Source organism: Tetrahymena thermophila (assembly GCF_000189635.1).
Source record: "Tetrahymena thermophila SB210 genomic scaffold scf_8254571, whole genome shotgun sequence".
Classification (NCBI taxonomy): Eukaryota; Ciliophora; class Oligohymenophorea; order Hymenostomatida; family Tetrahymenidae; genus Tetrahymena; species Tetrahymena thermophila.
Genome location: NW_002476342.1, coordinates 170,341 through 195,026, shown reverse-complemented (window position 1 = coordinate 195,026; position 24,686 = coordinate 170,341). Strand labels below are relative to the sequence as shown.

The 24,686-nt window shown below is 20.4% G+C and overlaps 6 protein-coding genes across 6 annotated transcripts; 2 read left to right on the top strand and 4 right to left on the bottom strand. All coding sequences in view use genetic code 6, as the record gives it.

Annotated features, from left to right (window-relative positions):
- Window positions 1-637: 637 nt before the first annotated feature.
- Window positions 638-2,791, bottom strand: TTHERM_000798119 (kinase domain protein; the record flags this gene model as incomplete). Its single annotated transcript, XM_012798669.1, has 10 exons — window positions 638-779; window positions 918-1,007; window positions 1,067-1,156; window positions 1,295-1,384; window positions 1,434-1,523; window positions 1,843-1,932; window positions 2,063-2,152; window positions 2,395-2,487; window positions 2,643-2,692; window positions 2,753-2,791. 10 exons carry the CDS (start codon window positions 2,789-2,791, stop codon window positions 638-640), a joined length of 864 nt encoding a protein of 287 aa, XP_012654123.1.
- Window positions 2,792-3,811: 1,020 nt separating this feature from the next.
- Window positions 3,812-4,942, top strand: TTHERM_00798100 (transmembrane protein, putative; the record flags this gene model as incomplete). The annotated part of the gene is made up of 1 exon (XM_001020394.1): window positions 3,812-4,942. The coding sequence occupies one exon, from the start codon at window positions 3,812-3,814 to the stop codon at window positions 4,940-4,942; it is 1,131 nt and encodes a 376-aa protein (XP_001020394.1).
- Window positions 4,943-6,381: 1,439 nt separating this feature from the next.
- Window positions 6,382-15,873, top strand: TTHERM_00798090 (transmembrane protein, putative; the record flags this gene model as incomplete). Its single annotated transcript, XM_001020393.2, has 18 exons — window positions 6,382-6,466; window positions 6,549-6,710; window positions 6,773-7,174; window positions 7,444-7,593; window positions 7,891-8,196; window positions 8,293-8,585; window positions 8,651-8,981; window positions 9,103-9,638; window positions 9,873-10,331; window positions 10,441-11,791; window positions 12,510-12,763; window positions 12,821-12,955; window positions 13,009-13,992; window positions 14,051-14,423; window positions 14,476-15,346; window positions 15,473-15,537; window positions 15,587-15,733; window positions 15,803-15,873. 18 exons carry the CDS (start codon window positions 6,382-6,384, stop codon window positions 15,871-15,873), a joined length of 6,975 nt encoding a protein of 2,324 aa, XP_001020393.2.
- A 124-nt stretch (window positions 15,874-15,997) lies between these two features.
- Window positions 15,998-16,755, bottom strand: TTHERM_000798089 (transmembrane protein, putative; the record flags this gene model as incomplete). The annotated part of the gene is made up of 2 exons (XM_012798668.1): window positions 15,998-16,572; window positions 16,620-16,755. 2 exons carry the CDS (start codon window positions 16,753-16,755, stop codon window positions 15,998-16,000), a joined length of 711 nt encoding a protein of 236 aa, XP_012654122.1.
- Window positions 16,756-16,780: 25 nt separating this feature from the next.
- TTHERM_000798088 (hypothetical protein) lies at window positions 16,781-17,164 on the bottom strand (the record flags this gene model as incomplete). Its single annotated transcript, XM_012798667.1, has 2 exons — window positions 16,781-16,865; window positions 17,094-17,164. The coding sequence occupies 2 exons, from the start codon at window positions 17,162-17,164 to the stop codon at window positions 16,781-16,783; spliced, it is 156 nt and encodes a 51-aa protein (XP_012654121.1).
- A 615-nt stretch (window positions 17,165-17,779) lies between these two features.
- On the bottom strand, window positions 17,780-23,662 carry TTHERM_000798087 (kinase domain protein; the record flags this gene model as incomplete). The annotated part of the gene is made up of 19 exons (XM_012798666.1): window positions 17,780-17,900; window positions 18,160-18,249; window positions 18,509-18,598; window positions 18,688-18,777; window positions 19,039-19,128; window positions 19,387-19,476; window positions 19,746-19,835; window positions 20,096-20,185; window positions 20,452-20,541; window positions 20,793-20,882; window positions 21,143-21,232; window positions 21,473-21,562; window positions 21,820-21,909; window positions 22,166-22,255; window positions 22,503-22,592; window positions 22,792-22,881; window positions 23,143-23,232; window positions 23,479-23,568; window positions 23,622-23,662. The coding sequence occupies 19 exons, from the start codon at window positions 23,660-23,662 to the stop codon at window positions 17,780-17,782; spliced, it is 1,692 nt and encodes a 563-aa protein (XP_012654120.1).
- Between the last annotated feature and the right edge of the window lie 1,024 nt (window positions 23,663-24,686).

Sequence of the window (24,686 nt, the reverse complement as noted above, 5' to 3'; positions counted from 1 at the left end):
AATAACTGAATTAGTATTTATAAAAGTAGTGGAAGATAAAGAGGATGAGGTCATAAGCATTTGACAAAAGGTGATAAAATAAATAAGCAGCAGAAGAAATAAAAAATAAATATAACTATAATCAACTAAAATCTATACTAGAAGAAAATAAATATTGATTGCTAATTGCAAATTTTTTTTTTTTGTAATAGTTAGATAAATAGTGATAGATTATACATATAACTATTTACCTTTTTAATAGATATTAATATGATATTAAATAATTTTATATAATAGTATTTTATATATTTTAATGTAATTTGTATTTATTTGGTTTATAATAAATTTAAAAATTTTACTTTTAATTACATGTTTTTAAACCTCGATAAATCGAAAATTTTTGAATTTGCGGGTTGCAAGTTAACGAGGTTTTACTGTAATTATATTTTTAAAAATTAAAAAAATATTTCTTTTTAATTTTAAATTTCATATAAAAATAATTAATTTGTTGTTTATTTATTTGTTTAGGTTTTTTACTTTTAATAATCAAAAAAATTAAATATATTTTAATTTTTGAATAGATAAGTATGAATAAAAATGATTAATATTTTAATCCTTTAAAATAGGAATTATTTTAGAAATGTTTAAATTAACTCATTCATTCGTAATATGCTTCTTCCTCATAATCACATTCACAACAGTGACCATTATCAAAAGAAATGTAATAATTAACTAATTTTTTAACTTTTTTTATTCGCCTGTAGATTCTTTATTGACATTATGAGTAAATTGAATTTTCTCTTTTTTATTTAGGTAAAAGTAACAAATTAATTTAAAAGATTTTATTAAAAAAATAAATAACAAGTAAAAGTAAACTCTTGAATAATAAAAATATTTTTATTGAAATAAATATTTGAAAATAAATAAAATAGAAATACTCTAATAGGAGAAATAAGTAGATTAGATTTTAGCAATTTTGTAAGGCTTAGCCCAACTAATCTACCCCAGAGTCTGTGATATTATTTTCACTTGCAAATAATAATAAATAAAATAAAATAAATATTTAAGTAATAAGTTAAATTAATACTTGAAAATAAGATATAGAATTTGTAAGCTGGGATAATTAACTAAAGCTTAACTTAAACTATTTATGCCTGATGAGCTAATACTACCTTAACTAATATTTTTAATTAGAATCAAATTTAACTATTTTATCTTTAAATTAAAAAATGTTTTTTTTGAAATAAGGAATACTTGTTATTTTTATTAATAAATTAATAGTTTAACATTATAAAATAAAAATTAATATTTTAACTTTAACCAAATGCTCAAACGAGAAAGCTTTTAGCAGCTCTGTAACGAAGAACAAAAGTTTGAAATACCCAAATCACCAATCTAGTTTTTACTTTTATTCAAATTATTATAATCAGAGGTAATTAATAGAACTATTTTACCTCATATCTATTTCAACATCTTATAAATTATTGCATTTTTATAATATTTAACCCAAATTATAAGCACCATTTGGACCAATTTTATTTTGACTTTGTATAATATTAAGTTAATAATTTATTTAAAATATTTCAAACTTAAAAAAATAAAAAAGAATTAATTAATATTAATTTAAATTAAAAAAATCTATTAAAAATTTTCATAAAATTGGAGACATATCAAAAATAAAAGATAAATAGATAGATTTAGTATATTAATTAATTTCTATGATTTTCAATCTTTAGAAAATTACTTTTAAAAGTTAAATTTAATTCTTCATTTATTTATTTATTTTGTTTTTTAGAATAACTAATAAAAGCATGCAGCTAAAGTTTGGTATAAGTAAAAATAATCTGATATATAATTTATTACCAAAGACTCAGATTTAGCTATTTTAAGTTTTTACAGTTTTCTAGACCAGAGCAAGATCCAACTGCGCCTTAATCACCCAAATTGCAAGATCTGTTTTGTTTTGATAAATAGCAAAATTATTTATCAAAATAAAAAAATAATTGATTATTTAAAAAAAAAAATTTTTATATAAAATAAAATTTATTAAAATTGGTTTTTTTAATTGAAATAAATTTTTTACATTAAGATTAATTGAATTGCTTATAGGTTTAAGCAGCTTGCTAAAGCAGTCCCTATAGCAGATCCTCCAAATTATCCAATTTTGTTTTCGCTTTATTAATAATTAGAATTAAAGATGAATAAACTGATAAAATCTAAATTTCAAACACAGAAATTGTTATGATAAAATTCATATAAATTTTTATGACATTAGTTGTAAAATATTTTATTAGTAAATTGAATAATAAATGAAGAGAACATTTATAGAATTCAAGCAATTTCTGTTGGTCTGCTTTAAAATTTAGCTTCCTGATTTGTTTGTTAACACTATAAATATAAATTATTTATTTTTACTAAAGATCAATAGTCATATTTGAAGCTTAAGAACACTTAGCCAACGCAGATGCTAATTAAGTTACATCTTTTTTAGAATCAATTTTGTAATCCCTTTTATTTTATTTATGTGTTTTTTAATTTTTTAATAACATCAAAAAATAATTAATTAATTAACAAATCAGCTTTCTAATAATATTTATCAGTCAATCAAATAATCTGCATTAATTAATGAATTATCTTTAAGTGATTTAATATATTCTATTTACATGAGTTTTAAGTGGACATATTTGTGTGAAGATAAATTCGAGCTTAGAAACTTTTTATTATTTTAAATAAAAATTTGAGCTAAAATCTTTTAAGAATAAGACATATTTACTGTTTTTAATTAAAAATAGATTGTATTTTGTTATTCCATTATTATTTTCTTTTTCTTCCAATTTTTGGTTAATAAATGAACAGAATTTTTTTAAATAAAATTTATCAAACAAATTAAATGATCCAATAAAAAGCTATTTTATGATTTTAATTTAAATTTCTTAATTCATTTATTTTGAATAAAACACTAAAATCTTATTAAAATAAATTTGATTTTTGAAATTCATCAGTTATTTATTATTTATTTATTAAAAAACGTAGTAAGCACACTATCAAATTTACCTCATACAAAATGTATTAATAGTTAACTAAATTTTATTTTTTGATGATAACCTTGTCACTCCTCATACTGTGATTGTTATATCAGGAGCTTTTATCTCAATTCTAGATATGAAGACGCAGAGAAAATATGTTTCAGACTACTTATTTAATAATGAATACTCCCTTCATAATTGCTGATACCTTAACATAATTGAAAAAAAAATTATATTTAAAAATAAAATATGTATTAATTCCTATTATAGCTGAAATTGTCTGTTTCAAGTATATTTACTTGATAACTATCTTAGGATTTTTATGTAAAAAATATGGAAATTAATTAATTATTTTTAATTTTATTCAATAATATTTTAAATTAAAGCAATATCATATTTTTATATTTAAGTTATTTTGTTAATATTTATAAAAAAAATATGTTTTTTAATTTTTTTAAATTTTCATAAAAAATCATTTTTTATTAGTTTGTTTTGATTGCTAATTAAATTTATATTGATATTCCATAATTATTTTAAGTTTTATTTATAAAAACATTGAAATAAATTATTTATATTTTTTATGCAACAACTATTTTAATTATTGGTATTTTTCAAATTATTTTATTAATATTTATAAAGTATTTTAAATGTATTTATAAAAAGCTTTTATATGAAAATAATTTTTAAGTTATTATTTATTTTTTTATCATTGAGTAAATTAGTTAAAATAAATTTATGATTTCTTTTTTTAGAATATTTTTATAATATATTTAAATTATATTAAATAAGTATAGCAAGAATATAGAATGAGCAGTGGCAGTAGCGAAGAAATTAAAAGTGATTTAAAAGCTGAAAAGTAAAGCTAAGTTTTAGAGCACGCACCAAATTATACATTTTTGAGCAACATTAACAACCAGGATGAAGAAAAGAAGCTCCTTTAATCAACAAATGGTTTAAATCTGCATGAAGATTCAATTTCAAAAGCATCATCATAGCTAGATTCTTCTATTAATATAAGTGATTCTAATTTTAATGTAAGTAAACTTTATTAAGGCCCCTCATAAAAAGGCGAAGAAAATTAAGGGAATCCTGAAAATAAAGCATTCAAAAGTAAATTTAGAGATAGGCTATCTGGTTTAAGCGAAAAATTGAGAGAATTTGCTAGAAATTTATTTGATTTAGGTAGATGGAATAGAGATTATGATAGCTTCAATTAGTTGTATTTTTAGATTCTTTTCGATGGCTTTTCTATTTTCTACCTGAGCAGCAAATACAAATAATTAAAATAATAAAGACTAAATTCTTTAAAAGATGAAAAATTTGGAAGAGAAAATGTTGAAAATTTATAAAAAAATGGTTTTAGGCTTTATTTGAATAGCAAATTAGAATAGAATACTATAATTTATGCAGTAACTACCTCTTATTATTTTAATAAATATATTAAAAACAAGAATTAGAGCAACTAAGAAACAGATCCTAATGAATAATGTTTTGACGTTTGGTAAGTAGAAATTCCAGAAAACATTATTAGGATTTAATTAGATGACCATTTCATTTATGAAAATAAAATACAAACAAGTTATTCTCCACAAAATAGCTTTTTAACCAAATTGGCTCTATCTAGTTTTTCGCTGCTGAAACTTTTTACTTCAAAGCTATCTAAGTCCAAAATTGAAATATCTTCAGATCATATTACTAGTTAGTTTTACATTTTTGGTTAAAAAGTTATTTTAAAAGATGGTAAAGTAGGTTTGAGGGTGAAGCAAATATTTTCTTAATTTGATTTTTCTTAATTCAAAATTGAATAAGCCGTTTACTTATTCTAAATGCTTCTTGCTGCTGGCGTTTGTACTTTCTTTGCTTTGAAGCTTGTCAAAAACTTGATTTATTTAGCAAGAAAGAAGAAGTTAATTAAGAAAAAATATTTGGTATTTTGAAAGAATAAAGTAATATTAAAAATAATTAAATAAACAATTATTTTTAATAATAAATATAATATAATTATTTATTCATATTTGTTTATAATAAATATGATTAACATTAAAAATTAATCATTCAATTGTAACTAGTATTTTACAAATAAAAAGACATTACTTTTAAATTAATCTTTGATATTTGTTCGATATACTAACACATAACTAAATGCTTCTTACTGCAGGAATTTGAGCTTTCTTTGTTTTGAAACTTCTCAAAAGCTTGCTTTATTTAGCAAGAAAGAAAAATTAGTTGATTAATTAAAAATATTTGATATGTTGAAAGTTTAAAATAATCATAAAAAATTATCAAATAAAATTATTTATTCATATTTGATAAAAAATAATATGATTTATATTAAAAATTAATCATTCAATTGCACTATCATTTTACTATTATATAAAGAAATTACTTTTATATTAATCTTTAATATTTTTTAGATATACTTATTCTAACTAAATACTTCTTACTGCAGGAGTTTGTGTTTTATTTGTTTTGAAATTTCTCAAATACTTGCTTGATTTAGCAAGAAAGGAGAAGTTAGTGAATTAATAAAAAATATTTGATATGTTGAACAAATAAAATAATACGAAAAAATGGTTAAATTAAAGTTTATTTTGAATAATAAATAAAATTATTTATTCATATTTCTTCATAATTAATATAATCTATTTGAAAAATCAATCACTTAATTGTAAGGAGTATTTTACTATTAAAAAGAATTTACTTTTAAATTAGACTTAAATACTTTTTAATAGTTTTTATGAAAAGATAATTGAAATCTACAAATGTAAAATTTATTATATAAATTATTAATTCTCATTCAAATTTAATTGATATTAAGTCATTTTTAATAAAATTATTATTAAGATATTTTAAAAACTAATTTTGTTTGAGGAAAAACAATTAAACATTTTTATGTGATTATTAAATGTTAATTTTAATCTTTAATTCATTTGAATAAAATATTAAGGTTAGTAATTAATTGAGGTCAAAATTAAAAAGAATCTATTGTAAATAAATATATTGTTCGAAAATCTAACTATTCTTTTACATAATTTACTCAATTTCCAAATTATTCATCTAGCTGACAAATCTTTTAAATGAAAATAAAGTGCTTTGAAAACATTTAGATTAAATTTAATGAGAAATGAAATACTGATCAAGATTTTAATTGAAATTAAATCTAAGATCTAACTAAATCCTTTGGCAAAATATTTGTTCTACAAAATTATTTGTTGTTGTGTTTTTATATCAGATTATGTGTTTGTATTACTTCCCATAATAATTTATATGCAAATTAAGGCTAATATTTATTAGAAATTTAATTAGTAAGATATTGTTAAAAAGATAATAAATAAATAAATAGTTAATTTATCAAAAAGAGACAATTTGTTTTATGATGAAAGTTAATGGTCAAAATATAAAATTAATCAAATTATTCTATGTTTTAGGAGTTATATTTTTAAATTTAAGTAGCATGTTATGTATATAATGCCCAAATCTAGTTGTTTTTTAGAGTAAATTTGATTAAAAAACAGTGTTTTTATCACTTTTTAATTTCAATAGGTGTCGCACATTTGTAATTATTCACACCTGTTAATTTCCTTTTGATCCCTAAAACAAGCATAGTACTTATTAACACTGCTAGCGCTGTATCATAATAGAATAATATAATTTATTATGTAGATCTATAGTCAACTGAATTTTAAGTGCTAAATTCTATTAAACGTAAATACATTAAATTATTCATAATCATCACTCACAATAATTAATTATATTATGAAAAAAAGCTTCATTTGAGATTCAAAAAATGCTCTATATTGAATAAATAGACCAAATACTTCTTTGGAATAATGCTCAAGTTTTACTTGCAAACCCTTACAATCTAACTCCAACAAAATAAATTGCTCTTTAGTATATTTAAAATATAGATTTAATACCTAATACCTAATTTGCTCTTTTAACTGCAGAAACACAGATATTTTTAATAAATTAACTTACTCTTGATATAATCATGATTATGGATGCCTATACTTCCCAATATTACTCGCTAATGGTAAATCAGTATAGCCTATATTTTAAGAATCTTAAGTAATAGAATACTTTACTTGTTGTTACAACTTCGGGAGTTTAGGTTTGGAGTTTAAATTTAGATACATTAGATCAATTGTTTTATGGATACATTTCGTAAAGTAATAAATAAATAAATATATTAAGATTAATTAAGTAGAATTAACTAACAATAACAACATGATTCTATTCTTTTTTATAAATTAAATATAATTAAGTTAAAGCTTAGTTAGTTAATAATTATTTTTTAATTTGAAATAAGATAATTTATATTTAAAATTTAATATTTCAGATAAAAAGATAAATGAGATAAGAAATGCTATTATTTTATTTAGAAAAATATCTTTTATTTTTATAATTATTATTCGTTCAATTAATTTTATAAATACAGCTTATTTGCCTTTTTAGATGAATAATTAATTTACTGTAGCCAAACATCCTAGCTATGATTTAATTATTGTTGGAAGTTAATACTTAAATGTGCAATTTATCTAAGTTAGTGATACTTAGCAACCAAATTTTCCTACTGTTTTCTAACACAGTAAATATTTTTTATATTCTCTAGCTACTATATAAACAGTTAGATTCTTTTTTAATAACCTTTATTAAAAATAAAAAAATTTCAATATTTTTTTATAATTTATCTAATTAAGGGAGGGTATTATAACTAAAAATTATCTTTAAAAATGTTTGTTTAAATAATATAAAAAACAAACTTTAAAGAAAAAATTATTATTTTATAAACTTAATACCCCTCTGTAATAAATTATATTAATGCTTTGAAATTTCAATAATGAAAATGATTTAATAATATCAAAAAATTTATAAATTTAAATAGAATTCATGCCTGATAATCCAAGTATTTATGCAAATGAAACTCTTATCATTCCTAAAAATAAAGGTGATCCAAATTCTAAAGATGCTCTTTTAATGACATTTACTACTAATTTATTTTAAGCATATATAGATTTCTAAGTAGATGCAAATAATAATATACACCTTACATTTATAAAATGGACTTTCACTAACAAGCCAGGAGGTTATGGATGGTATTATTTGCCAAACCTATCAAAAATCCTAATAGGATATGAATTTGCTGCTTTAATTTATGACGCATCTACATAAATATATTAGCCTATACTCTGTAATTTATTAATTATTTAATTAATTAAAAAACTTAATATTTAATTTATTAAAACAAATTAAAATAATTTCTCATAAAATTATTTTTCTTAAAAAGAGCTTTATTCTGATGCAAATAACAGGAGATATATAGTTGAAATATAAAATAAGGAATACTTTGTTTATATAAATCCAAATGGATTTTTCCTTGCTGATAGGAACTATTAAAACAGAAGAATTTTTAGAAAAAATGACCCTCCATTTCCTTACATTATGAAGCATGGAACTTTTTTTTAAGTTAAAGGTTGTCCATTATGCTTTGTATTAGTTTGTAATAAAGGAGGATTTGCTGATACTGCAAATATTTATATTGCAACAACTTAACTAATCCCTATTTAATAGCCTTACTAAGTAAAATACACTTTAATTTAAATAATTAATAAAGAAATTATTTTTAATTCATTGCTTTAATTAAGTACATATCTTTAGCTCCATTCAACATCCGTGCAAATACAATGACTAATAATTTAGATCCTTTTTTCTATAATAATACTGTCTGGGTACCAATAGGCATTTCTTATAATTATAATACTCTGGGTTGCATATTTTTAGTCTTTAATATTAAAGATTCCAATTCTCAATTATGCTTAAAATCTCCTCTGTAAAGTGAAAATAGCTTAGAATCTATGTATGCAATAACCTCTTTAATGGATAAAAATTAATAAGAAATTGTTGGAGTTACAAGAAATGGCATGTTATTTAGATGGGATCTATAGACACAAAATTGTTTTGAGAAAATTGAATTATGTAAATAATTTTTTTTAATTTTATCTTTTTTTCTTACTTTATTTATTTATTTGAATGTTAATTATTATTAATTTTAAGTTGATATTTACTGATTTTTTGTTTATTTTAAATTAAAAATTAGAAAACTGTCATGATAGTCTTTATGGAAATATATATCATAATGTATAAAGTGATAATTCTATTAATAAATATTTTATTACAGTATGTCAGAATTTGTTTACTTAAGTTATTGACTTTCAAAAAAAAACTGTTTAAACCCTAAGTTAATCTGATAGATCATCGAGTAGTATTGTAAATGTTTTTGAATCGGTTGGATTAATTGCTATTGGTAGTAATAATGGATAAGCCTATTTATATAGATTTAACAATCAAACTGCTTTATTTGATTTCTTTATGTAAATTGGATCATCAAAAATATTGGAATAAATTATTTTCATATAACTCGTTTCACCAAAAACTTTATGGATTCAGCATAGCTATAGAGATGTTTATTATCCGATTGACTCTTGCTTATAAGATATTTAAAATTGCCTTAATTGTTAATATGACTTCTATTTTTAGGTAAACGAAACTATGCAAAACAACGGATTTTATGGTATTGGTGATATAAACTAACCTTATACCAGCTCAAATAACCTATTTACTGCTCTACTTAAGGTATTAAATATGTTCAAAGCAATTTTAAAAATACTCATATTTTTTAAAATTATAGATTTTTAATACAGTTATTTTTTTTAAAAAATTTATAAATAAATATTCAATATTGATTTAATATGTTTAAGATTTTTTTTCAAATATTTAGAAATTGAGTTTATATAAAATTTTGATTAAAGTAATAATAATAATAATTAAATTTTAAATTAATAACATATTTATAAATTAAATTAATAGGCTTAGTTTTACAGAGATACAATTAAGGGTGTTGTAAATATAAATGCAAATATTTATCTTTAATCATAAAAAACTCTACAGATAAAAGATTAATTTTTGAATATTGATTTTTAAAACCTAATTTCATTAACTATGCAAAGTAGTCAATAGGGTGTTTAAACTTAAATTATGGCTTTTGATTAACTTAGCTTTTAGAATTACAACTAAGTGAAATTAAAAGATATATAAATTATTTTTAATCTGCTAAATTAGCCTCAGGTACTGTGTGGAATTATTTTATCAAATTTACAATCTGCAATACTCGACAACATATAAATTTAATAGTAAAATACAGGCTCCAATAAAAATTGCTATCTAATATAAATTGATAATAGCTACTTACAACTCTTTAACTATTATTTATTTAACTAAACTTTGAATTAAGTGCCATAACTTTTTTTGATCAATAACTCAACATAAGTAATTAATTAATTATTTCCACTTTTTTATATTCATTTGTTCATTTAAAATATTTATTTAATAGAATACTTTATGCTTAAATTATATTCATTCAATTTTTAAAAATAAGATCTTGATGTAAAATTTTACAATTGATAGCTGCTCTTTGAATCCAGGATTTACGGTTATGACTTCAACCAGTGATATCTATTTTACAGGCAGATCTATCAGTATAACAAATAACAACTCTACTGGTAATTTTAATATCTCTAGCATTTCATCTCTATTCTCTGCTGGATAATTTAATATAACTGATGTTAACATCATTAATAATAATTTAACAAATATAAAGCTTTTTTCTTCAATGCCTTCATTATAATAGTCTCAATATTATTTTTCATTTAAGAATATAAATTTAACATCTAATTCCTTCTTCATAAATTCTAAGCAGATTCTATTTAGTGCATTATATTCTTAGCTATCTGAACCTGATCACAATTTTATCCTTTAAAATGCAAATTTTTATCGCAACAAATATTCTTCTTTTAAAATGACTGATAATGGTATTAGTTCATAAATTGAAAATAGTTTCCTTATTCAAACTGAAAAAATAAAAAATATTATCATTTAAAATGTTAATTTCACAAACCACTACGAAATTTCTTTAATGGAATTGAAGTTTTCTACTTTAGTTAATGTATCAATACTAAATTGCCTTGATTTATTAAATTAATTATACCAAGGATAGACGATCATAGGTTGTCTTAGCATCTAAGAGGTTAATAAACTTACTTTAGATTAGCTTTACTTTTAAGATAAAATAATCTAAGATTAATCACTTTTAATAATTAGTAACCAATAATATTAGAATACTGAAATAAATATCACAAATTCAGTTTTTTAAAATTTGCAATTATTACAAAATTTACCTAGCTCATAAGTTAATCCTATTTTGATTATCGGTTAAGGAAAAAATACAACTATTTTAATTTCAAATTGTACATTTTAGTAAAATAATTTGATCTCTTCTAGCTCTGTATTAATTTATTCTGTGACTTCTCTATGGATTTAAAATGTGGAAGGATTAACAATAATTTAATAATCAAAGTTTCTAAACTGCTCTAGTAATTCTGTATATAATAATATCTACATATAAGCTACTAATTTTACAATAGTTAGTACTACATTTGACCGCTCATCATTTTAGTTAAAAGATTAGCTCATTCAAAATCAGGTAACATAAAAAATAACAAATGAAGGTGGATTCATTAGAGCAAACATATAATATTTAAATATCTAAAATAGTTCATTTAGTAACTCAGTGAGTTTAATAGGGTCTTTTATTTTTATGGAATCTTTCAAGTCAGTATTAAATACTTAAATAGAAAATTCAAATTTTACTAATGGATACTCAGTATTAGATGGAAGTGCTTTTTATTTCAACCTCCCAAACTCTAACTTAACCTTTAGATGCTTCAATTGTAACTTTTAAAATATGTATAATTCTTATAAATCCTCTGCTGTCATTAGTTTTAGGTAATTTTGCTTTTCTATTTCAAATTTAAACTTTTTTATAGTTTTAATTATGATAACAAAAAGATAAAATTAACTATCTTATATTATTAATACATATGGATCAATTAAAACTTACTTTAATTTTTATAAAAATTTTGGTAAAATTTTAAAATTATAGAAAACCACCAAATAACTTTTTATTTGGATATAATCCCTAATATTTTTTATTTATTTTTTTTATAATACTTAAATTGATTAATAAATATTTTTTATTAGCTTTTAAATGCTAAATTTTTATCTGAACTTCTTTTATTTTAAACTATACATAAAGTAATTAAACATAGACTGTAAATAATATTTAAGCTACTTTTGATTCAGGGATGATTAACAATATTACTGGATAGCAGCATGGGTTCTTTATAAAAATATAAGCATCATAATTAACTCTGTAGAATATCAATAAAATAACTAATGAAAAATACTTATAATATTCCTTATAGACTTATTAGTCTTTGATACTCTCTTAGAATTCCTCTGTAAACATAATAAATTGTACTTACTGGAACTAGTATATGGAAAAATAATTTCCCCTTTTTATAGATTCTTATAATTCATAAGTTATTGTTTAGAATACTAAATTTAGCAACATTTTATTTTCTCAAAGCTTAATTATGATATAATTAGGGTCTTTATAATTAATTAATTCTACTTTCTTAGACATTTAATAATATGAACTACCTTAAACTAAAAGAATGCTCTAAGGAGTTATTTTGCCTAACAACTAAAATTCTTTAATCATTTCTTCTTCTAGTAATGTTTAAATAAGTGACAATTCATTATTTTCTGAAATCTCATGTACTTATAAATGCAGTGGGACATCTTTGTAACTTATCAATTCTACCTTTAATATTTAAGATGCAATCTTTTAAAGCTAAAAAGTAATTTTTTTCAAAATATTATTTTAAAATTTTAAGTTTAAATTTTTTTTAAAAAAGGGAGTTTAAGGTGGAGTCATATAAATAGATAGCCCAAGTCTAAATTCAATAAACAAAATTGGAGGATGCCTTTTTTTTAACAACACATCTAATTATTATGGAGGTGCTTTGAGCTTGTAATCTTATGTTGGAAATGTAAATCTATCTTAATTAATATTTGAATTAACATTTTTTTATTTAAAAATTAGGTATTTTAACTTACCATATTCAATTCAACATTTATTGAAAATCATTCTATAAATGGATACGGTGGAGCTTTATATATTTTCTCTGAATCTTTGAATGATTAGTACTAAGTTGTAAGCATTTAGAAATCTGTCTTGGTTTAAAATTCTGCAAAGATTGGTGGCTCTATATATTTTAAAGGTTTATCTCCTTATATTGATGCTAATTCTACTATTGCATAAAATCAAGCATCCCAATATGGATAAAATGTATTTAGTTACCCAACTTAGCTTTATTTTTTAAACAGAAATGACTTTCTTGAATAAAATCTCAACTCACAAATAGTTCATGATAATTTAATTATTTTAGAAAATTTCAAAAGTGGATAGAATCTTTCCACTATATTTTTCTAAATGATGGATAATAAAAATTAGCTAGTATTACCTCAATATGGTGAAAATCCTTATTAAGTATTCATTAAAATCAGTAATAAAACTAAAAATGCAGATAATTATTATATAAGAGGATAACAAAATGCTACGTATGTTATGAATTAAATTCCTTAACTGAGTTTTATAACTTTTGACTAAGTTTAAATTATAGGAATTCCTGGATCAGTAGGAATAGTTGAATTTTATTCAGATAAAATATATTAAATAGATCCTAATACAAATAAGTTTGTTTAAAATTACAAATTTGAGATACAAGTTAATTTTAGAAACTGCTCAGTTGGTGAATTTATAAATAAATATAATAATTATTAGGAGTGTCTAAATTGCCCGTAAGGTACATATTCAATAGATCCTAAAGTATGTTTAGATTGTCCAGTAGGTGGTATTTGCTAAGAAGGTTAAAGCTTAAAATGCAAATAGGGTTATTGGAGATCATGTGAGTTAGATGATTAACTAATTTAATGCACTTACTCTGAAGCAAACTGTATAGGCGGAACTTATGGAAATAATGTCTGTAAAAGAGGAAGTATAGGAGCATTATGCTAGGAATGTGATGTAAATCATATTTTTTTAAAATTATATTGATTAATTTAATTTTTATTATTATTATTAGATTTATGGATATTATTGGAAAGATTAGTACTCAAAGTCAAAAAATTAATATGAATGCGAACTTTGCTCTGAATAAAATAAATAATTAGCAAAGATTATCTTTATCAATATTTGGACTATCTTTTCTTTATTGTTTAGTGTATAAAAAAATGAAGAAAGTATCTTGATGAGAAGGACATCAAAATTATTGTCAAAATATTTTACATGGTCTTAAATAAGTTCAATGACAAACAGCGAAAAAAATTAAAAAAAATAATACTGTGTTTAAAGAAACGATTTCGTTTCAAACAAAGCTGGAATATATATTAAACTATTTATGAATTATATTTTTATTATAAGCTCTCTTAGTAAACTTAATTTAAATTTCTCCAAAGGTAATTTTTTTTGAAAATAAATTAGTTTAAATTCTATTTAAATTTTTAAAAGCAATTACTGGTTTTCCAAGTTTGATTGGAAGACCTCTTGACTCATCTATAAATACCATTGAATGCTTTTTGGTGAATCTAAGCACTTCTGTTCCAATAATTTACTTAAAACTGATGTTTTCTCTTGTAATACCTGTCTTTCATTTTCTACTTTTCATTATTTATCTTATTTTAGAAAAAAAAACTTAAAAATTAAATAAATTTCCTTACCACAAAATATACACTGCATGTATTTTCTTGGTTTTATATTATCAGCCTGATCTATTGACTTAGATGATATCGCTGTTTTCTTGTATAAAATTGGGTAATAATGAATATATTTTAGCTAACGTTTCATATTAATGTTATGCAGTTGATTATAATAAGTACACCTACTTTTTGGTTTTACCATTTTTAATAATTTGGATATTAGTGATACCTCTCTTTCTTTTTCTGATGATTTTTATTAATAGAAAATAATTAAATCAAGTAAATTTACAGCTTAAATATGGATATTTGTATTAAGAATACAAAGAGCATGCTTTCTATTGGGAATTCTCAAAAATTTTCCTAAAAATAGCTGTTATTCTATCTTTGAATTTCTATTCTCAGTATACATTGGTTAAAGGAAATTTAATATTCTTATCTATCATATTATACAATTGGATGGTAAAAGCAATTAAACCTTACAGAGAGGAAGAAGTAAACTAAATTGATTACTATTCGACTTTGGTATGCTCAGTTTCTGTTTTTTTAGCAGTATTTGCTACTGATAATACATTTATATACTAACAATATATTTCATATGCTATTATTATCTTCATAAATGCTATCTTTATTGTAGTAATACTAAAGAGGATATTTTATCACAAGCTTTAGAACTTCTTTATAGGGTTATTTTAATAATTGAAGAAGACTTTATCTAAAAACAAAAAAGATTAAGAAGTTATCTAAATACCAAAATAAAAAATTAAAATTAATTAGGTATTAAAAAAAAAATTCAAACAATCTTTTGTAAGATTTCTTTCAAATAATTTCGAAGATAAATAGAATAAGCTTATCCAAATAAAAAGTCGATACAATTGTAAATTTATATTATATTTTTATCATATTAAAAAAAATATTTATTTTAGAACAAAGTTAATAACGTGTTGTTACTTAAAGATCTCAAAATCCTATTGCTTAGATATAAGTAACTTAATAATCAGAACAACAGCAAATGATTAATTCCATATATAGCATATCTGAAGAAAAATAATCAATTATGTATTCATACTAAAGTAATTAATCAAACTCTCTTTATTATTATTAATTAAATAATTCTAATTTAATTAATTAAAAATAAATAGCTAAATTTGACAAATTCAAGAATTTAATAGAACTAGAACCATTCTAAAAAAATAGAAAATTATTCAGTTGATTAAATAAAAAAATAAATGCAATATTTCGAATTATTTTTATTAAATTTAAAATAAATTCAAAGATAAAAAATAAAAATAAATTAGTCATAAAAAATTCTATAATAATTTTTCTAAAGATTTCTTTCAAGTTCTTACTAAAATAAACAAAGTAAACTTTACTAAATAAATATTAGATAAAATCGTACATATTTATTAATTTCTTTTAATATTAATACAAATAATACAATTAGTTTCTACGAGTTCATCGGCTTCTCTTCCAAAAATATCTGTAAGTTAGTCTGGCTGGAATAGTTGGTTATTTGTATTTGTATATTTTAGCTAGATTGATAAGTTATAAAAACACTCTTAAAATAAATAATTAACAAACAAATAAATTAATAAATTTATCGTTTTTATTGTATCTTTACTTATGCTTTAATTAGAATAAATTTAAACTAATAGTTCTTCTAATTTATAACTATGAGATTGAAGCTTCAAATTTATATAATTTAATATGATAAAGTATTAAATAGCAATTAATATAAGATTTGATTGTTGTTGGTAAAATCTCTTTTGCTGATTTTAGAGGAATTACTTTATTTGAATAAATTTAACCCAAATTTAAGGATTAATTCCAAAATATTTTTTTTGATAAACTATTTATTAAATGACCAAAATATTATATTTATAAATATAAAAAAAATAATAAATTTATTTATCTATATTTATTTTAGGTTAATTAATTTTTAATAAATAATTTATTTACTTACTTACTTACTTACAAAAATATTAATGATATTTATAATATATAAACAATAATAAAATATTTCTATCTATTTTTATTTTAGGTTAAAAAATTTTTCAATTTATTTTTTAATAAAATATTAATATTATTCAAACATTTAATATTTATTCATCCTTTTTTCATCAGTTATTTATCTCAAAGACCACTAATCTTTTTAATTTAAGACACTTGCTTATAACTTTTAATTTTTAAGATTAAGTCATTTTGCTAAAAATTTTAAAATAAATTTGTGTAAATTTTAAATAAATATCAAATAGAATAAACTTTTAAATTAAAATTATTTCTTAAATTGATAAATCAAATAAAATTAGTGGAATAATAAGATAAAAAATGAATAAAATAAAAGCTATCAAATAAATTCAAAGATATTTTCTGTTTTGTATTAATTTTTATAGTTTAAAATATCAAAATCCAAAACAAATAAACTGTTTTTACTCAAGATCAAGTGTTAAATTTTAGAGATTAATGCATTTTGCTAAACCAGAACCTAAGCCTGATACACCCATTTCTCCAATTTAGCTGAAACATTTTAAATATTGAAGAAAAAATATATCATTAAATAGTTAATTAGAAGGAAAAAATGAAGAAAAAATATGAAATAATAACATTAATTAATTAATAATAAAAACAAAAGTTTAAAATAAAATGATGAGTTGTTAATAACTAAGAAAGAACAAAAAAAAAGTATTGGAAGGAAAAAACGAAGAAAAAATACGAAAAAATCAGATTAATTAATTAATAATTAAAGCAAAAATTGAAAATAAAATGATGAGTTGATAAATTAACAAAGAAAAAAACAAAAAAAAGTAAGCACAATAAAAAGTAAAAGTAAAAGAGCTTTATTATTTTAAATTAGTTTTTATAATTAAAAATATCACAATCCAAAACAAATAAACTGTTTTTACTGAATGTAATTTTGAAGAAAAATATATCATTAAATTGTTAATTAGAAGGAAAAAATGAAATAATAAGATTTATTAATTAATAATAAAAGCAAAAGTTTAAAATAAAATGATGAGTTGTTAAATTAACAAAGAAAGAACAAAAAAAAAGTAAGCAAAATAAAAAGAAAAAGAAAAAAGAGCTTTATTGTTTTAAATTAGTTTTTAAAATTAAAAATATCACAATCCAATACAAATAAACTGTTTTTACCCAAGATAAAGTGTTAAATTTGAGAGATTAATGCATTTTGCTAAACAAGAACCTAAGACTGATACACCTTCGTCTCCGATTTCATTGTTACTTTTTAAATATTGAAGAAAAAAGATATCATTAAATAGTTAATTGGAAGGAAAAAATGAAGAAAAAATATGAAATAATCAGATTAATTAATTAATGATAAAAGTAAAAGTTTAAAATAAAATGATGAGTTGTTAATAACAAAGAAAGAACAAAAAAAAATTAATCACAATAAAAAGAAGAAAAAAAAAGATCTTTATTGTTTTAAATTAGTTTTTTATATTAAAAATATCACCACCCAAAATAAATAATCTGTTTTTACATAAGATAAAGTTCTAAATTTGAGAGGTTAATGCATTTTGCTAAACAAGAACCTAAGACTGATACACCTTCTTCACCAATTGTATTGTTACTTTTTAAATATTGAAGAAAAAATATATCATTAAATAGTTAATTAGAAGAAAAAAATGAAGAAAAAATATGAAATAATAAGATTAATTAACTAATAATAAAAGCAAAAATTGAAAATAAAATGAAGAGTTGTAAAATTAACAAAGAAAGAACAAAAAAAAAGTAAGCACAATAAAAGAAAAAGAAAAAAGAGCTTTATTATTTAAATTAGTTTTTATAATTAAAAATATCACAATCCAAAACAAATAAACTGTTTTTACCGAAAGTAAAGTGTTAAATTTGAGAGATTAATACACTTTGCTAAACCAGAACCTAAGCCTGATGCACCTTCGTAACCAATGTAATTACCACTTTTTAAATATTAAAGAAAAAATATATCATTAAAAAAGTTAATTATTATTAAAAATATCACAATCTAAAACAAATAAACTGTTTTTACTCAAGATAAAGTGTTAAATTTGAGAGATTAATGCAATTTGCTAAACCAGAACCTAAGACTGATACACCTTCGTCTCCAATTTCATTGTTACTTTTTAAATATTGAAGAAAAAAGATATCATTAAATAGTTAATTGGAAGGAAAAAATGAAGAAAAAATATGAAATAATAAGATTAATTAATTAATAATAAAAGCAAAATTTTAAAATAAAATAATTAATTGTTAAATTAACAAAGAAAGAACAAAAAAAAAGTAAGCACAATAAAAAGAAAAAGAAAAAAGATCTTTATTATTTTAAATTAGTTTTTATAATTAAAAATATCACAATCCAAAACAAATAAAATGCTTTTACCCAATGTTAAGTGTTAAATTTGAGAGATTAATACACTTTGCTAAACCAGAACCTAAGCCTGATGCACCTTCGTAACCAATGAAATTATCACTTTTTAAATATTGAAGAAAAAATATATCATTAAATATTTAATTAGAAGGAAAAATGAAGAAAAAATAACATTAATTAATTAATTAAAAATAAAAGTAAAAGTTTAAAATAAAATGATGAGTTGTTAAAATAACAAAGAAAGAACAAAAAAAAGTAAGCACAATAAAAAGAAAAAGAAAAAGAAAAAGATCTTTATTGTTTTATATTAGTTTTTATTATTAAAAATATCTCAATCCAAAACGAATAAACTATTTTTACTAAAGATAAAGTGTTAAATTTGAGAGATTAATGCAATTTGCTAAACCAGAACCTAAGACTGATACACCTTCGTCACCAATTGCATTTTTACTTTTTAAATTTAGAAGAAAAACTATATCATTAAATAGTTAATTAGAAGGAAAAAATGAAGAAATAATATGAAATAATAACATTAATTAATTAATTAATTAATAATAAAAGCATAAGTTGAAAATAAAATGATGAGTTGTTAAATTAACAAAGAAAGAACAAAAAAAAAGTAAACGCAATAAAAAGAAAAAGAAAAAAGAGCTTTATTATTTTAAATTAGTTTTTATAATTAAAAATATTGCAATCCAAAACAAATAAACTGTTTTTACCCAAGATAAAGTGTTAAATTTGAGAGATTAATGCATTTTGCTAAACAAGAACCTAAGCCTGATGCACCTTTGTAACCAATATTATTGCAACTTTTAAATATTGAAGAAAAAATATATCATTAAAAAGTTAATTAGAAGGAAAAAATGAAGAAATAATATGAAATAATCAGATTAATTAATTAATAATATAAGTAAAATTTTAAAATTAAATGATGAGCTAAATTAACAAAGATAGAAAGAACAAAAAAAAAGTAAGCACGATAAAAAGAAAAAGAAAAAAGAGCTTTATTATTTAAATTAGTTTTTATAATTAAAAATATCACAATCCAAAACAAATAAATCATTTTTACCTAAGTTTAAGTGTTAAATTTGAGAGATTAATGCACTTTTCTAAATTAGAACCTAAACCTGATGCGCCTTTGTCATTAATTTTATTAAAACTTTTTAAATATTTAAGAAAAAATATATCATTATATAGTTAATTAGAAGGAAAAAATGAAGAAAAAATATGAAATAATAAGATTAATTAATTAATAATAAAAGTAAAATTTTAAAATTAAATGATGAGCTAAATAAATTAACAAAGATAGAAAGAACAAAAAAAAAGCAAGCACAATAAAAAGAAAAAGAAAAAAGAGCTTTATTGTTTTTAATTAGTTTTTATAATTAAAAATATCACAATCCAAAACAAATAAACTCTTTTTACCGAAGGTCAAGTGTTAAATTTGAGAGATTAATGCAATTTTCTAAACCAGAACCTAAGTCTGATGCACCTTCACCACCAATTTAATTCTTACTTTTTAAATATTGAAGAAAAAATATATAATTAAAAAGAAGTTAATTAGAAGGAAAAAATGAAGAAAAAATAAATTAATTAATAATAATAAAAATCAAAATTTAAAAAAAATTGATGAGTTGTTAAATTAACAAAGAAAGAACAATAAACAGCAAGCACAATTAAAAGAAAAAGAAAAAAGAGCTTTATTGTTTTAAATTAGTTTTTATAATTCAAAATATCACAATCCAAAACAAATAAACTGTTTTTACCTTAGACCAAGTGTTAAATTTGAGAGATTAATGCACTTTGCTAAACCAGAACCTAAGCCTGATGCACCTTTGTAACCAATTTGATTGCAACTTTTTAAATATTGAAGAAATAAAATATAATTAAATAGTTAGTTAGAAGAAAAAAATGAAGAAAAAATATGAAATAATAAGATTAATTAATTAATAATAAAAGCAAAAGTTGAAAATAAAATGATGAGTTGTTAAAATAACAAAGAAAGAACAAAAAAAAGCAAGCGCAATAAAAAGAAAAAGAAAAAAGAGCTCTATTGTTTTAAATTAGTTTTTATTATAAAAAATATCACAATCCAAAACAAATAAACTGTTTTTACCTAAGACAAAGTGTTAAATTTGAGAGATTAATGCATTTTGCTAAACTAGAACCTAAGACTGATGCACCTTCGTCATAAATTTCATTCAAACTTTTTAAATATTGAAGAAATAAAATATCATTAAATTATGGAAAGAATATGAAATAATAAGAATAATTAATTAAAAATAAAAGCAAAAGTTGGAAATAAAATGATGAGTTGTTAAATTAAAAAAGAAAGAACAAAAAAAAACAAGCACAATAAAAAGAAAAAGAAAAAAAATCTTTATTGTTTTAAATTAGTTTTTATTATTAAAAATATCGCAATTAAAAACAAATAAACTGTTTTTACTCAAGATCAAGTGTTAAATTTGAGAGATTAATACACTTTGTTAAACCAGAACCTAAGCCTGATGCACCTTTGTAACCAATTTGATTGCAACTTTTTAAATATTGAAGAAAAAAGATATCATTAAATAGTTAATTAGAAGGAAAGAAGGAAGAAAAAATATGAAATAATAAGACTAATTAATAATAAATAAAAAAGCTGAAAATTAAACGATGAATTGTTAAATTAACAAAGAAAGAACAAAAAATAAGCAAGCACAATAAAAAGAAAAAGAAAAAAGAGCTTTATTGTTTTAAATTAATTTTTATAATTATAAATATCACAATCCAAAATAAATAAACTGTTTTTACTTTAGATCAAATTTTAAATTTGAGAGATTAATGCACTTTGCTAAACCAGAACCTAAGTCTGATGCACCTTCGTCACCAATTACATTACCACTTTTAAATATTGAAGAAATAAAATATCATTAAATTGTTAGTTAGAAGGAAAAAATGAAGAAAGAATATGAAATAATAAGAATAATTAATTAAAAATAAAAGCAAAAGTTGCAAATAAAATCATGAGCTAAATTAACAAAGAAAGAACAAAAAAAAACAAGCACAATAAAATGAAAAAGAAAAAAGAGCTTTATTGTTTTTAATTAGTTTTTATAATTAAAAATATCACAATCCAAAACAAATAAACTGTTTTTACTTAAGTTCAAGTGTCAGATTTGAGAGATTAATGCAATTTGCTAAACCAGAACCTAAGACTGATACACCTTTGTCACCAATTCGATTCTAACTTTTAAATATTGAAGAAATAAAATATAATTAAATAGTTAGTTAGAAGAAAAAATATGAAATAATCAGATTTATTAATTAATAATAAAAGCAAAATTTTAAAATAAAATGATGAGTTGTTAAAATAACAAAGAAAGAACAAAAAAAAGCAAGCGCAATAAAAAGAAAAAGAAAAAAGAGCTCTATTGTTTTAAATTAGTTTTTATTATAAAAAATATCACAATCCAAAACAAATAAACTGTTTTTACCTAAGACAAAGTGTTAAATTTGAGAGATTAATGCATTTTGCTAAACTAGAACCTAAGACTGATGCACCTTCGTCACCAATTTTATTGCATCTTTTTAAATATTGAAGAAATAATATATCATTAAATAGTTAATTAGAAGGAAAAAATGAAGAAAAAATATGAAATAATAAGATTAATTAATTAATTAATTAATAATAAAAGCAAAAGTTGAAAATAAAATGATGAGTTATTAAATTAACATTTTTATAATTAAAAATATCGCAATTAAAAACAAATAAACTGTTTTTACTCAAGATCAAGTGTTAAATTTGAGAGATTAATACACTTTGTTAAACCAGAACCTAAGTCTGATGCACCTTCGTCACCAATGTAATTACTACTTTTTAAATATTGAAGAAAAGATATATCATTAAATAGTTAATTAGAAAGAAAAAATGAAGAAAAAATACGAAATAATAACATTAATTAATTAATAATAAAAGCAAAAATTGGAAATAAAATGATGAATTGTTAAATTAACAAAGAAAGAACAAAAAAAAAACAAGCACAATAAAAAGAAAAAGAAAAAAGAGCTTTATTGCTTTAAATTAGTTTTTATAATTAAAAATATCACAATCCAAAATAAATAAACTGTTTTTACCCAAGATAAAGTGCTAAATTTGAGAGATTAATGCAATTTGCTAAACCAGAACCTAAGCCTGATGCACCTTTGTAACCAATATTATTGTAACTTTTAAATATTGAAGAAATAAAATATCATTAAATAGTTAATAAGAAGGAAAAAATGAAGAAAAAATATGAATTAATAATAAAAGTTAAAGTTGAAAATAAAATGATGAGTGAGTTGTTAAATTAATAATGAAAGAACAAAAAAAAGCAAGCACAATAAAAAGAAAAAGAAAAAAGAGCTTTATTGTTTTAAATTAGTTTTTATAATTAAAAATATCACAATCCAAAACAAATAAACTGTTTTTACCGAATTTTAAGTGTTAAATTTGAGAGATTAATACACTTTTCTAAAGCAGAACCTAAGCCTGATGCACTCTCGTCACCAATTTCATTGTTACTTTTTAAATATTGAAGAAAAAATATATTATTAAATAGAGTAAGTTGTCATACAAATTTTTAAAAAGCGAGTTTTATATACTGTGTTTTTACATTTTTTTAAATTTTGGAATAAAATGATTATTTTAAAAAATATTGAAAAAAGTGCCATAGATAATACTTTTTCCTTTATATAATATCATGTTATTTCAAACTTTACATTTTGTGAATTTAAAGCATTCTAAAAACTCAAAAATAAAGCTGTTTAAAGCTAATTTAGCTTTATTTATTATGTTATTAAGATATTATACATTTTGCCTTTTACAAATTAAATAGGCATTTCACTCTAGTTAATTAGAAGAAAAAAATGAAGAAAAAATATGAAATAATAAGATTAATTAATAAAATTAACAAAGAATGAAAAAAATAAGAAACCACAATAAAAAGAAATAGGAAAATAAACCAAATAAATTAAAAGAACTTTAATGTTTTAAATTAACTTTTATAATTAAAAATATTACAATCCAAAACTAATAAACTACTTTTATTAAGTGTAAGTTTTAAGCAAAAAATGAAGAAAAAATATCAAATAATAAAAAATAATTGAAAATTGAATTGAAAATTAAGTCAAAATAGCTAAAAAATTTTTCTTTTAATAAAAATCAATGAATAATGATGATAATTTCTATAACAAAAATTATTTATTTAGATAAATTGAAAGTTAAAAAATAAAAAATATTAATAATAATAAAAATAATATTTATAAATAAAATATACTTGAGATCAATAAGGAGAACCTAATGAGATAAAAGTGAAGAGCTTAAAAACTTTTTTTATTAATTTATATAAATTTATAAGATATTAATAAAAAAAATAATAATTACTTCTTCTAATTTATAATAATTTTTAATCTATTATATCATTTATTTTTTTTTCAAAAAAATTTAATAGCAATTTATGGAATTTATTTAATTAATTAATTATAATGGATAAAAAGAACAAATATAATAATTAATGATCAATTATTAATTTATAAATTTGGTTTTATGTAGAGATATTAAATAAAAAATAATTTAACATTCATTATTTAATCTTTCTATTTGTATTTAAAACAAATACTTAAATATAGTAGGGATTAGA